This window comes from Homalodisca vitripennis, chromosome 8, assembly GCF_021130785.1.
Source record: "Homalodisca vitripennis isolate AUS2020 chromosome 8, UT_GWSS_2.1, whole genome shotgun sequence".
In the NCBI taxonomy this organism is placed as follows: Eukaryota; Metazoa; Arthropoda; class Insecta; order Hemiptera; family Cicadellidae; genus Homalodisca; species Homalodisca vitripennis.
The window spans coordinates 14785474-14798067 of NC_060214.1; the positions used below are offsets into that span (position 1 = coordinate 14785474).

Here is a 12594-nt window from a genome sequence, read left to right on the forward strand (position 1 = left end):
GACTAAATTACAAAGACAATAAATATACACTTTTACAGATTTTCTTGGTCGTAGCAACAAGAAAAACTCAACATTAGCGTCGGAAATAGCCAACGAAAGTATGTGCGATGCCGCGGGTAACTGCTAGTATTCTATACTTTGTAAACATTGAATAGTTTTCTATGCCAATATAAGGTTTCAGCAATAATCTAGGAAACTTACCCGCCCAACATCGCACCCTGACCACCAATTTTCCCGGGAACTCATCCAATCCAGATAATTTGATAACTGAGCCTCCCTACAACCCCACCTTGTAGAGAGCAGGAGGGTCTCTGAGCCCTTCACCCACCCCCCGCCTGTAGTGCACACTCACCGCCCTAGCAGGGCCAATATGCACCCTTAAACACATCTTTGATCAACTCAATCGCTCAGATTACGGGTGTAATTAAATAAATACCTTCTTGTACAACATGTTCCCCTGATAATAGAAGGTAGGAGTACGTCACAGCATGCCTGTAGCTCATTTCAGTAGGCTATTTAACACGTTTAAAACAGTCTTTAGGTCAGTACGCTCAAGATACCATGCGGACAGTCTGACAGACAGAAATTTTTCCATCCCCCGGAGTTAGGCTTCGCTAATGCTCAACCAAAAAAGTCACAATAAGCATGTTACACTAAACTTTCATTAAAAAATGCTGTCAGGTTTGATGAAATATCCAAAGGAAATGTACCTATCAATAAAATCCGCCACATTTTCAGTTTATTAATTTCAAAATTTTAAAACTACATATTATTAATTTCATAAAATCTGTTTTCATATGTAGTATGGAGTGTTTCAAAATATTTAAAGAGCTCTAACTGATATTATTTCATTTTTCATCATTTAATTTGGGGAATTAAAAGTGTACAGCAAAATTACACAACCATTAGTGATTTCTTATATCTTTTTAGCCACTTTAACCAGTATTTCTAAACTCCGTGTATCGTATAGGGTATGAAAACGTAGTGGTAAAAGAATAGGATACTAGTGAAATTTAGAGATCTTGCTATGGACTTGAAGAAGGCATATGCAGGTTTACTTCTTAAATAACATCCAAAATAGTTAATTGAATTTCTTCATTAAATTTGATTTTACCTCGTTTAGTATGACGATAAACTTCACAAAGTAAAATTGTAGTACAAGTTTTTCTTTTTTATTGCGGTAGGAATTTTCACCAGTTATTATACTATAATTTCTCAGCGTAAAGGAATAACACTTCCTCTTTCTTCAAAACATTATTAAAAGTTGTGTTATAGATAATACAAAACAAATGGGACATTATCAGGCGTTTCTGTAATCGACTCTGCTTAACTTTATTTTGCATTTACGACGATCATGGTCATCCGTCATTGGCTTAAAATATTTAACCGATATTTTAGGTAAAACGGACATGACACCACGAACGAATTAATGATTAAAATTAAATTATACATGCAAGTTTATTTTTTAAATAAAATAAAAAACCTATAGTTCATTAAATTTTTTAATGTAACCCCTATTTCCGTCTACATTGGCGATCTCAAGTTATGCCAATATCGGTGTTCCATACCTAGACGGCTGAAATAACAATTTACATTAAGATACTTACTTATTTTAAACTTGGAGATTAGCTGTAATTCGTTGGGCTGTCCAATGCCAGAAATTCATAACATGAATTTCCCAATTTTGGAAAATGGTAGGTTTATGATTGAGTTTGGATAAATGATTATGTTTATTTTTAAAATTTAGATGGTTTTTACCGTCTGTATAATCGGTAGACAATGATTAAAAATTCAATTTCAAACTTTAAATACAGAATATTAAGGAACTTTCTTAATGGCTAATTATGTGATTCTGCAAATCTGTTTTTGAATCTCCTACTATGATCGCAAGAACTGTTCAAATTTTCTAGTGAATGCAATTTGATGTAGTCTGAAACCTCAAAGGTATGAAGACTAAGACTTCCAAACTTAAAGAAAAGTTCTGTATAATAAGTCTGAATAGGAAGTCCAAAAATAGTTCTGACAATTTTTTCGACAGATGAATTTTTAGTTAAGATTTGTTTCTGTTGACTGTCTTCCTCAGCATGACGAAGTAAGAATAAAATAAGCAGTGGCACATCGACTTCTTCAGTGCCACATTTTTAAGTTTACTTAGGTTGCGCAGCAAAAAAAAATAGTATTAATAGATCAATGTTATTAAATCCGATAAAAAGTTCTCATGGCTAAACACGAGTTTTTTAACAAACAAATGTGCTATGTATACTGAAATAAAATATACGGTTAATTCGTTAACCTCCTTTTCTTATGGAAGCAGCTGTGGTGCACGCTTCCACAATCTTCACCAAAGGCATGCAAACCCTTGTCCACTTACGTGATAATTTACACAGGCTGCGTGTTACACAAGCTTATCAGCAGCGCTCATGTTTATGCTACCTGTGTTTTCTTCAGTTGCGGAAACATTAGTTGCCGTACAGCGGGTGCCCTACTTATTTGATTTGGTTCATATCAATTCTGATCGTTTGTGTTGGTCTAGGTTTTTGTTTGTAGATTTATGGATATAGAAACTATCGTGTACACAGTAATTATTACCACGGATGTTGTTGTTTAAAATTAAAAACCTATAAAAAAGCAACTTGTCGTTGTATAAGTCCAAAAACATTGACAGCTCAGATTTCTTAATGTTCGATTCCATATATTCTGAGTAAGCGGGGATTTTACGTCTAAATGAACAATTAAGGACAAACCCCAATTTTATTCTGGCAGCCTGGAAGTCTTCATCATGATGAGTATAAATAAAACACGTATCGCGTAACGAAAAATGGAAAATTTAAAATACATAGTTAATTTTAATCTCATAACTCGTATTATCGCATATACAGGTAAGCGGTCCCCTACTCTTTGCGCTGTATCTCAAAAAGGGTTGAACGTACATAAAATTACTTCAGACAAAAGTTGAAGAAAATTTTCCGTTCTACAATTTCTCTAACAACCTTCAAAGCCATTTAGCGTAAGGGAAACGAGATATTTGCAAAAAAACTGATTTTCGTGACCTTTGACCTTAAATATATTAAGTCGCGTACACGTGATTATATGAGACTTTTGAGGTAAGTTTTATACCATCAAAATAAAGACGTATGCCAATTTTTAGCTTATTATCTTTTATTCCGAGGTTGCATCCTTATTTTACCGGACTATCAAGATGTTTTGCGGACAGATGGGCATACGTAAATCATACAGAAAAAATGTGAACCTGTTCTTGACAGACAATGAGAAGTTTTTCTAGCTTCTTGAGTCATAAGCATCAATGACGCTCAACCAAATTCCATGGTTGGTCATAAACAACTATATAACTTATTTTGTCTATGTAGAAATGAAGTTTCATGCAAAATTTAAAGTTTTTAGGTAATATTTTTCTTGAGATAAGATTTCTAAATGATAAATTCATAATTTTGTTCATTACGTTACGTTTCGTAGCAGCGTTCAAATATAAAAGTTTCTGTGAGCTAGGGGAGATAAAATCACACGAGTGCGCTAAAATCAAAGTTTTTCTTTTAACTCTTTGAATAAAAATTTCACATGTAAAGGTATTATTTAGTTGTACTGACTTTGTTTACAAATTCTGCGATTTTCTCGTTGTCATCATAAAGACCTATGGAAAAATAGAGTGGCATGCTCTATTATCGAACTCAGTGTTGCCCATAGAGAAATGAAGCTTTATGCAAACTTTCAAGTCTGTAGGCTAATAGGTCAGTTCGTTTTCGAGATATGCTGACAGACAGCCAGACAGACATAAATAAAACGTTTCCAGCCGCCCGAATGATTAAATTTGGCAGCGTTGATCTTAACATGTATTCAAATATTTCTGTATTGTAAAGAGAAATGGAAGAATTTGATCTAACTGGTCTACCGTCAAGCATTGATTATCCTCTATAGTTCGGCTAAATAATTTCATTTGCATTCTAAATAACATGAAACACGTAGAGATACTTCAAGGAAAAGAACACATCTCATTTCTCATATTAAAAAATGTTATCGAAAAATTTAAAACATTGTAATGACACATTTTCGTGGTTTCCTCAAAATGTTATGTTCTTGATGAGAATACAATGAGAATAAATACATTTCCAAGCGCTATAGTATTTCATGTTCAATCTGTCCAAATATTCAAAATCATAGTTGATGACGTCACCAAGGAGTATGGCGATACGGAGAGCAGATCCCGGTCCACCCTTGCAATAAAGATCCAGACAGAACGCATAAAGTTTTATGAGTAAGAATTTGCATAAATCTGGTTTAATAATATTTCGAAATGATATTAGTGTTACATCTTTGTCTATTTGAGTAAATGAACACATTCAGATCAGGGTTTCGGATATTTGACATCGTAATATGTTTAAAAATAGAACCAACGTTTCGACAAGTGGAATCTATCCTCTTCCTCAGTTTTCTCACATTCTCTGGTGCGTGCGCACGTGTTGTTCAGTGCACCTGTAGGTTGCAGTGACATGAATGGTAATTGTTCTAATCATCAAGTATGGCCTTTGGTTGTTTACGTACAACATTCTGTTGTGACGTAGAAGTGTTCGTCACTACATATTGATTTGTTCTTACTTTTTGTCCGCTTCACCTTGACGTTAAAACTTTTTGACACCTAAAGAAGAAGATAGATTACAATGATCGAAACTTAGTGTACTATTTTGAACAATGTCCGAAAAGCTATTTTACTTTTGAATTATTTATTATTAATAATAAACTTGCAACATATTGACCTTTATTAAAGGTTGTAATAAACAAACTGCAACGTCTGTATTTGAAATAGAGTAACCTACAGGGTGTCCCAGAAGCCAGGTTACCAATTGTAACGAATACAAAGTAACACTTTGTACTTAATTTTTTAGATTTACATAGTTAATTCTAACTGTGCGAAATTTGCCAACTTATAAAACCTGTTCAAAATGCCTCCTTAATCCTTCAACACATTTTAATGTGTGTTTGGTGTAAGTAAATACAGGGTGTCATTTAAGTCTGTAACCTCTTTTTTAATTTTTAAACCACAATATAAAAAAAACACCAAAGTTCACACGTGCTTACTGGTGATAGTAACGCATCTATCTGCCCAATTACCGACCGGATAATCCCTTTGGGGGACGTAAAGTAGAATTAGTAAAAGAGAATTGAACGTTGGATAAAAGACTATTGTGTATTCTAGGGAGCCTTCACTTCACTATTTGAATATGTTCTTAAAAATTCTTCATCATCGAACTGCAATGTTTGGATTACCTAGAATTCCAAAAAAATCCGTATTTTAATACAAAGTAGCTCAGGTAAAAGAAATTCTGAGTACATTTAATCCCTCAGTAATAACCTAAAATGTAGAGTATTCAGCGACGCTGTAAACACTCAGTTTATATCGAGAATATTATGATTCTGGAGAACATGATGCAGCATTTTTAATGGACTCTTCTACAAAGCAATTTCAAAAAGAACCCTACTAATAAAATAAATTTAAATGACATTTTCATTGTGCACTTTTTAGAGTGGGTTTTTATTATTAATAATTTACATTTGCATTGCCTAGTGAATTATAATTCTTCCTTCCGGTGCGTTCAAACGCCGACAGCCAATTCCGGTCGCCAGACCATAAAAGAATGACTGACCCGACTCCCCTCTTGTTATTTACTCGAATTTGCGTAATCACTGCAGGACAATGCAGATACCCAATTTGTTCCGCACCCGTGAATATATTGCAGATTGTCATAAACAGAGCTGTGACTGGTTTGATTGTAAAAAGCGCTTTTTGCGTTTGTACGATTTTTTGCTACCCTCAGTAGGGTTTACTTTTGGCTGGTTATCTTTTCCTGTAGTACCTTCAATGGGTACAGGAAAATCCAATATTGTCTTCTGGACAACCCAAGGGATGTCCAGTAGAGGCACATCACTAACGGCAAATGTCTAGGTATTGGGATAAAAGGATAACCTGATCGCTAAGTATTGATTATTGTTGAGGATGATTGTTAAAGGTTAAAGGTTTTAACAAGCACAAAGGCGAGGGGTAACATTCCTTACACTCTTTGACTGATGTTGAGCGAATATTGAGTATAGTTCCAGTTCACCTTCCTCTTAGTGCAGCGTCTGGAATCTGATGCTGCCACAGACTTGACTCCTGGAGTCTGGAGTTATGTTCGTCTGAAGAGAGCAAAAAAGGTCGGTGACGATGAAACTCAAATGAATTCGTTACATCGTTTATTGAGACCTATAATCCAAAATATAGTGTAAAATATAGGCTTCAGATTCTTGGAGTAAAGTTTCTGACATCAGATTCTAGACGCTACGCTAAGAGGAAGGTGAAATAAGGATAAATTCAACATTCACATTGAATCAACCCTTCCCACCATAGCTACGTTAAGTGATTCCCTATCTTCCAAAGTAGGATGGAGTAGCAATTTTCCTCCTTATGGTGGCTTATGAGATGCGGCCTCCTGAATCTCCTATCCTGAATATACTACTAAATTGGAAGCCGCACATATGATCTTACATGTTTAAGTTCTGTAGTAGTTCCTTACCTTCTTTACTCCATCTCAAGTGCCCCTGACACTTGAAGAGAAAATTTCAATTTCAGGTAATGATTCTTAAAGGCCGACGAATAAACAAGTCTTATTCCCCTTTGAAGCCTAATTCTGCCCGTCCTCGTGAGGAACTTATCGAACAGGATAAGGAGGACAGTTAATACAGTAAAAAGTGTATGGTACTGGATAAAAGTGCTACGCTCAATGTCCTTATCTGACATCAAGGAAGTTTAGATCTTTCTTCACCCTCATGAGAGTATACTGTATAATGGCCTTTTTCACGTCTTAAGTTACAGGTCCTAAGAAAAGGCCGGATATTGAGGTTTTCAAAACTAATTCATTAAATACCTCAGGAATGCCAAAGAATGGCTCACCTACTAAGTTAAAGTGTCTGACTCTACATTCTTAATAGAGTTAACAAGATTCTGCCTTGGCGCCACAAATCAAATGGGCGTAAATAGGCCGTAATGGGCTTATTGCCCTTAACCAATACCATGAACGTCTTATATAGTGCAAAAAAGTTGTTTTGCAGAGATAATGACCATTAATAACTTCAAGAATTGCTAAAGATAGCACCCCATCCAGCTAAATGTGTACGAAAGAAACCACATCGTTCACACAAGTGACCTGAGTGTTGCCATGTTGGGGTTAGTAGAGTGAAAAGTGGAAATCAGAATTATTCACGGATGGGATTCCGAGGCATTACAGACTGGTAGATAAACTCAAGGTTTGTTGTTTAATGATAAGAGATCGATGATTTCCTTTACGTATAAGTAATATTTAGACTACCTAAGTCTTAAATAATTTGCTTTCCATCAAATTTCAAACGAAATTTGCGGTAAAAACATAGTAAGTTTGCTTGATAGCTACAAAATAATGTATTATTCGAATATGAAACGTTATCTTCAACAATAATATTCAGAAACACTCAGACCATACGCTTAAACAATGCAAAAGTAATACATTGTGTTTTAGAATTGGAGTGCCAATGGCCGAGTGGTCTAAGACGTTGGACTTTGAATCTGAGTTAGAGATAGCGCAGGTTCGTATCCTGTCTGTGACCGTTGCACTTTTTATCAGTACCATCGACCTTGTACTGTATCGACTCTCCCCCTTATTCTGTTTGATAAGATCCTCGCACAGGCCAGTGGCCCATGAGGACGGGCAGAATAAGGCATATAAGGAGATCGACTTCTCCTTAAACAAAAAAATCAAAGAACACAATAATCCAATTGGAATTAAATATACTATAACCGGAAACCATACTGAATATTGTTATAGTGCTGAAAAGTCATATCAACCTACTATTGATATTATGTCAAACAATTATCATATTAAAAAAAAAACTCTTATAAACCGCCAATTATTTCGAAAAATACCGCCAATAAGAAAGTATCTTGGCAATCAAAAAAGGAATTACCAATATTTTGCAGGTAATTGCACAGTTTTACTTTAATTACTGTATTTGAAATGTTTCAAAGTAGCACTGATTATAAATTGTATTCATTTATTTGTTGATTCCACAAATATGTAACTATATGATGTTTTTTAAACGAAAATATAATCACTGCAAACCCCTTAAGGGGTTTTTTTTATTACATAAAAGTATTGCTTCAAGTTTTAGCTTCCTTGCAAATTAAATTTATGAAGAAAGGATGTTTTATTATAAATTTGAATGTCTCATTGCTAGTTTTATTGAAATAAAAAAATTATCATTAAATATTAAATAATCTTATTTAAGACTGAAGAATGAAAAATTAAGTACTGTATTGTCTAACTTGTATAATTCAATAAAGTATGTATTTTCAAATCACTATTAGTTTATATACTTGTAATCCTTAACTCTAAAACAATCTCAACAGATTGACTTACCTTGATTACATATAATGGAATTATAATTTTTTTGAATAATACTGAAAAAATTTAAGAACCAATTATGGTTTCATTCACTTTATTTATTTCAAACAGAACTGCGTCATTATAGAAATTACTTATGGAGGTGTAAAGTACTTTAAATTTTTCGTGTTCTGAAATTGTGATTGAGGAAACTTATTTTACTAATTGTACACTAGCTACGTTCTGAAGTTAAAACAAACTAGGAGCCGGAATGTTGCTAAAAACGAGGCAATTAGTAGGCCAGGCGTTATGCTTGGCGGTCACGATATGCTGGCGCACTAGTGATGAGACTAATTAGTCATAATTGAGAGATAATTGGTTGATTTCATTATAAGTCTGACATGATGGACGTGTCACGCACGTATTGTGATGAATATACATTCTCTGGGGAATTTTTCTAAATTGGTAACGACAGTTTTTGTTTTAAAACGTTACGTTTTAACCTATCTTTCCATAACACTAAACTCAATGAAGTTATTTTTGAAAAATAAATGTTATTATCTTTCAGAGAAACAAACTATTGATGCTTCCAACAAAGTGCTAAAAGCGTTGCTAAAATTACCTCACACAGACTTCAACTCGTTGAGAAACTTGTAAGCTTGAGAAATTACTTGAAGTATGTTGATATTTTTGCTGGTGCCTCTGCTTGGCGATGGCTAAAAAGTGTATGGAGTTTAACTTACGGAGTTTAACTTTGACTGAATTGAGTTGCGAATTATTTAAATTCAAAATAATTACCATTACTCATGACGACAGTGTAAAGATGCGCGAGGATATGTGAGCTATATCAGAGCACAGTAATATGAACGTAATTAACAGAGTTCCCTGTGTCAGAGTTGGTAGCTTCCAATATTTTTATATACCAGTTCGGAACGTTGACCATTTACTACGTGTCAACCGGATTGACGTGTCGACAGTTTGATGTGTGTCGACCGATTGACGTGCCTACAGTTTGATGTGTATCGACCGGTTGACGTGCCGACCGTTTGATATTTGTCAACCGTTTGATATGTGTCAACCGTTTGCTATGTGTCAACCGTTTGATATGTGTCGACCGTTTGCTGTGTGTCTGCCGGTTGACGTGTCTACCGTTTGCTGTGTGTCGACCGGTTGACATGTCTACCGTTTGCTGTGTGTCGACCGGTTGACGTGTCTACCGTTTGCTGTGTGTCGACCGGTTGACGTGTCTACCGTTTGCTGTGTGTCGACCGGTTGACGTGTCTACCGTTTGCTGTGTGTCGACCGGTTGACGTGTCTACCGTTTGCTGTGTGTCGACCGGTTGACGTGTCTACCGTTTGCTGTGTGTCGACCGGTTGACGTTTCTACCGTTTGCTGTGTGTCGACCGGTTGACGTGTCTACCGTTTGCTGTGTGTCGACCGGTTGACGTGTGTACCGTTTGCTGTGTGTCGACCGGTTGACGTTTCTACCGTTTGCTGTGTGTCGACCGGTTGACGTGTCTACCGTTTGCTGTGTGTCGACCGGTTGACGTGTCTACCGTTTGCTGTGTGTCGACCGGTTGACGTTTCTACCGTTTGCTGTGTGTCGACCGGTTGACGTTTCTACCGTTTGCTGTGTGTCGACCGGTTGACGTGTGTACCGTTTGCTGTGTGTCGACCGGTTGACGTGTCTACCGTTTGCTGTGTGTCGACCGGTTGATATGTGTCAACAGTTTGTTATGTGTCAACGGTTTGATATCAAGTAACAGTTAAAATGTTGTAATGAACAAGTAAGTAAACAGTAAACTATAAGCGCTCAGTTCTTGGTTATGAGGACTGAAGTATGCGTGCAAGCCGTCAGAAAATATTGCTGCTAACTTACCATAAGAAAACATATACAGGTTATATATCGTCTATAAATAAATATCGTATATAAATGTCTATAGGACATTTCAGATCACCCAAAAATTGAGTTTTAAGTGGTCTGTTCCCTGTAAGTTGTTTGACTTTGGTAAAAAGTGTGGTGGCCCAATATGGTGTGCAAAAGAAGCGACAACATGCGTCTTAACTCTTGCTCTTGCTTTGCTTTGACTTGCTCTTGTTAATTGTTTTGCACGAATATAACGAAGCTTATGGTATAATAAATGGCCAAGCGTAGTACACCGGAATGTTCTACACATTAATGGCGGAAAAGACTTGTTTTTTCAATTACTGAAATGCAAATTACCTGTTCAAAGTACTGACGTAGCAACTACCGTATGAAAATAAACGTAATCTTAAAAACTGAACAGAAAAAATAGTAAAATAGGTCTGCAGTCTGCCCTCACTTCAATTTATTCCGAAGTCATGCAACCCTATAAATGCATTTACCCGGTAATTTACGCCTTGGCGTGCAAGGTTTCTTATCGGTAGTACTTTTCTGCATTTTCACTCGACCTTATGTAGTTTGTTTATTACACCCGTGCACTATTTCTTTTCGCAAGTAATTGAATACGATTGTCGCTATGATCAAATTGAAATGTCGTATATTCCAGAGCCGAGAGTTGACAATTTAATGAAACGTGATTACCATAAGGTGAAATTGTTTTGTTAAATGGCATAAAAAAACATTACAACAGTTTTTTTTTAACTGAGACCTCTATAATTTATAAATAATTACTCTCTACAACCGAATAGTGTTTCTGTACACGTTAAATTACAGACAACCGAAAAGTGTATCTACATGCGTTAAACTAGATACAATCGAATGGAGTATCTACATACGTTAAAATAGAAACAATCGAATAGGGTATCTACATGCGTTAAACTAGATACAATCGAATGGAGTATCTACATACGTTAAAGTACAGACAATCGAATAGGGTATCTACATACGTTAAAGTAGAGACAACCGAATAGGGTATCTACATACGTTAAAGTAGAGACAACCGAATAGGGTATCTAAGTACGATAAAGTAGAGACAACCGAATAGGGTATCTACATACGTTAACGTACAAACAATCGAATAGGGTATCTACATACGTGAAATTACGGACAATCGAACAGTGTTTCTACATACGTTAAAGTACAAACAACCGAATAGGGTATCTGTACACATCTATTTGTAAACTGCGTTACGTTTAGACCTAGTATGTTTGGTACATGATACAACACATCTGCTGAAGATTTGAGAGAATAAATTAGTATAATTATTATTATAAAGCAAAAGTATTTATTTTATGAGATAATTCTATGTTTTCAGTATCACCGGATCAATCAGGATTATGATAACTTCTCGATACTTTATCCCTATTGCCTTTATGAAATCCTTCGTCTTGTTTTACTTCATCTTGTAAAGAGCAAGAGATAAAAGTGCAGAACAAATAATATAGATTAAACCCTGTTTTTGATTAACTCTGAACTAAAAACTCCGTTACAATTCTGGTGCCAAAAACGTTTTTCAAGGAATGAAACCTTTCAAATTCTTGGTGGTCTGCAGGCGAGGAGCTGGTCGCCCCATGGATCTCGGAGCACCCCACAGACTGCCTGGTGCCTCGCCACGAGCCGGCGACCCTCAACTGTAAAGCGGAAGGGACTCCGCCCCCCACAATCTCCTGGTACAAGGATGGCGAACCGTTGAGCGCCTCTGGGGCCAGCCACAGAGTGTTGCTGCCCGCCGGGTCGCTGTTCTTCCTGCGGGTCATCCATGGACGCAAGGAGTCGGACCAGGGAGTCTACTGGTGCGAGGCTCACAACCTAGCAGGGTCGGCTCGCAGCAGGAACGCCACCCTGGATGTCGCAGGTACGTCCTTACACTTATCTTGGAACAACAATAGTTAGTCATGTTAAACGAGAGGTTTATGTTATTCTGGAGAAACAAACAGAGGATAAGAAATCTTACTTACTTTACTAGCAAAATTTGGACTAAGAAGTCCTCTCTAAAGTTAACCCGTGGACCCATGGACATCCGAACCAATGGCTGGGCAGAAGAGCTGCTTGCAAGAACAGGATCGCTCAGCGATCACCCATCCAAGCAGCAGCCACGCTCGACGTTGCTTGATTCGCTTATCACACAACAACTTCCAAACCCACTAGACTGCGTCGTTGACTCTTATTTGACTTATTTCTCAACTACTTCAAGAGAGTAGGTGGATGGATTATCTGAACTTTCAAGTACAGCTTTTCATTGTTGTTCAATACACTAGAACTAAAAT

General features: G+C 36.4%; 1 protein-coding gene across 1 annotated transcript in view; it reads left to right on the forward strand.

Moving 5' to 3' along the window:
- Positions 1-12594, forward strand: part of LOC124367336 (roundabout homolog 2-like) — a 138584-nt gene that overhangs the window by 19217 nt on the left and 106773 nt on the right. Inside the window, exon 3 of the mRNA XM_046824076.1 lies at positions 11880-12182. Coding sequence (XP_046680032.1) covers positions 11880-12182 — 303 coding nt within the window. The remainder of the gene's footprint in view (positions 1-11879; positions 12183-12594) is intronic.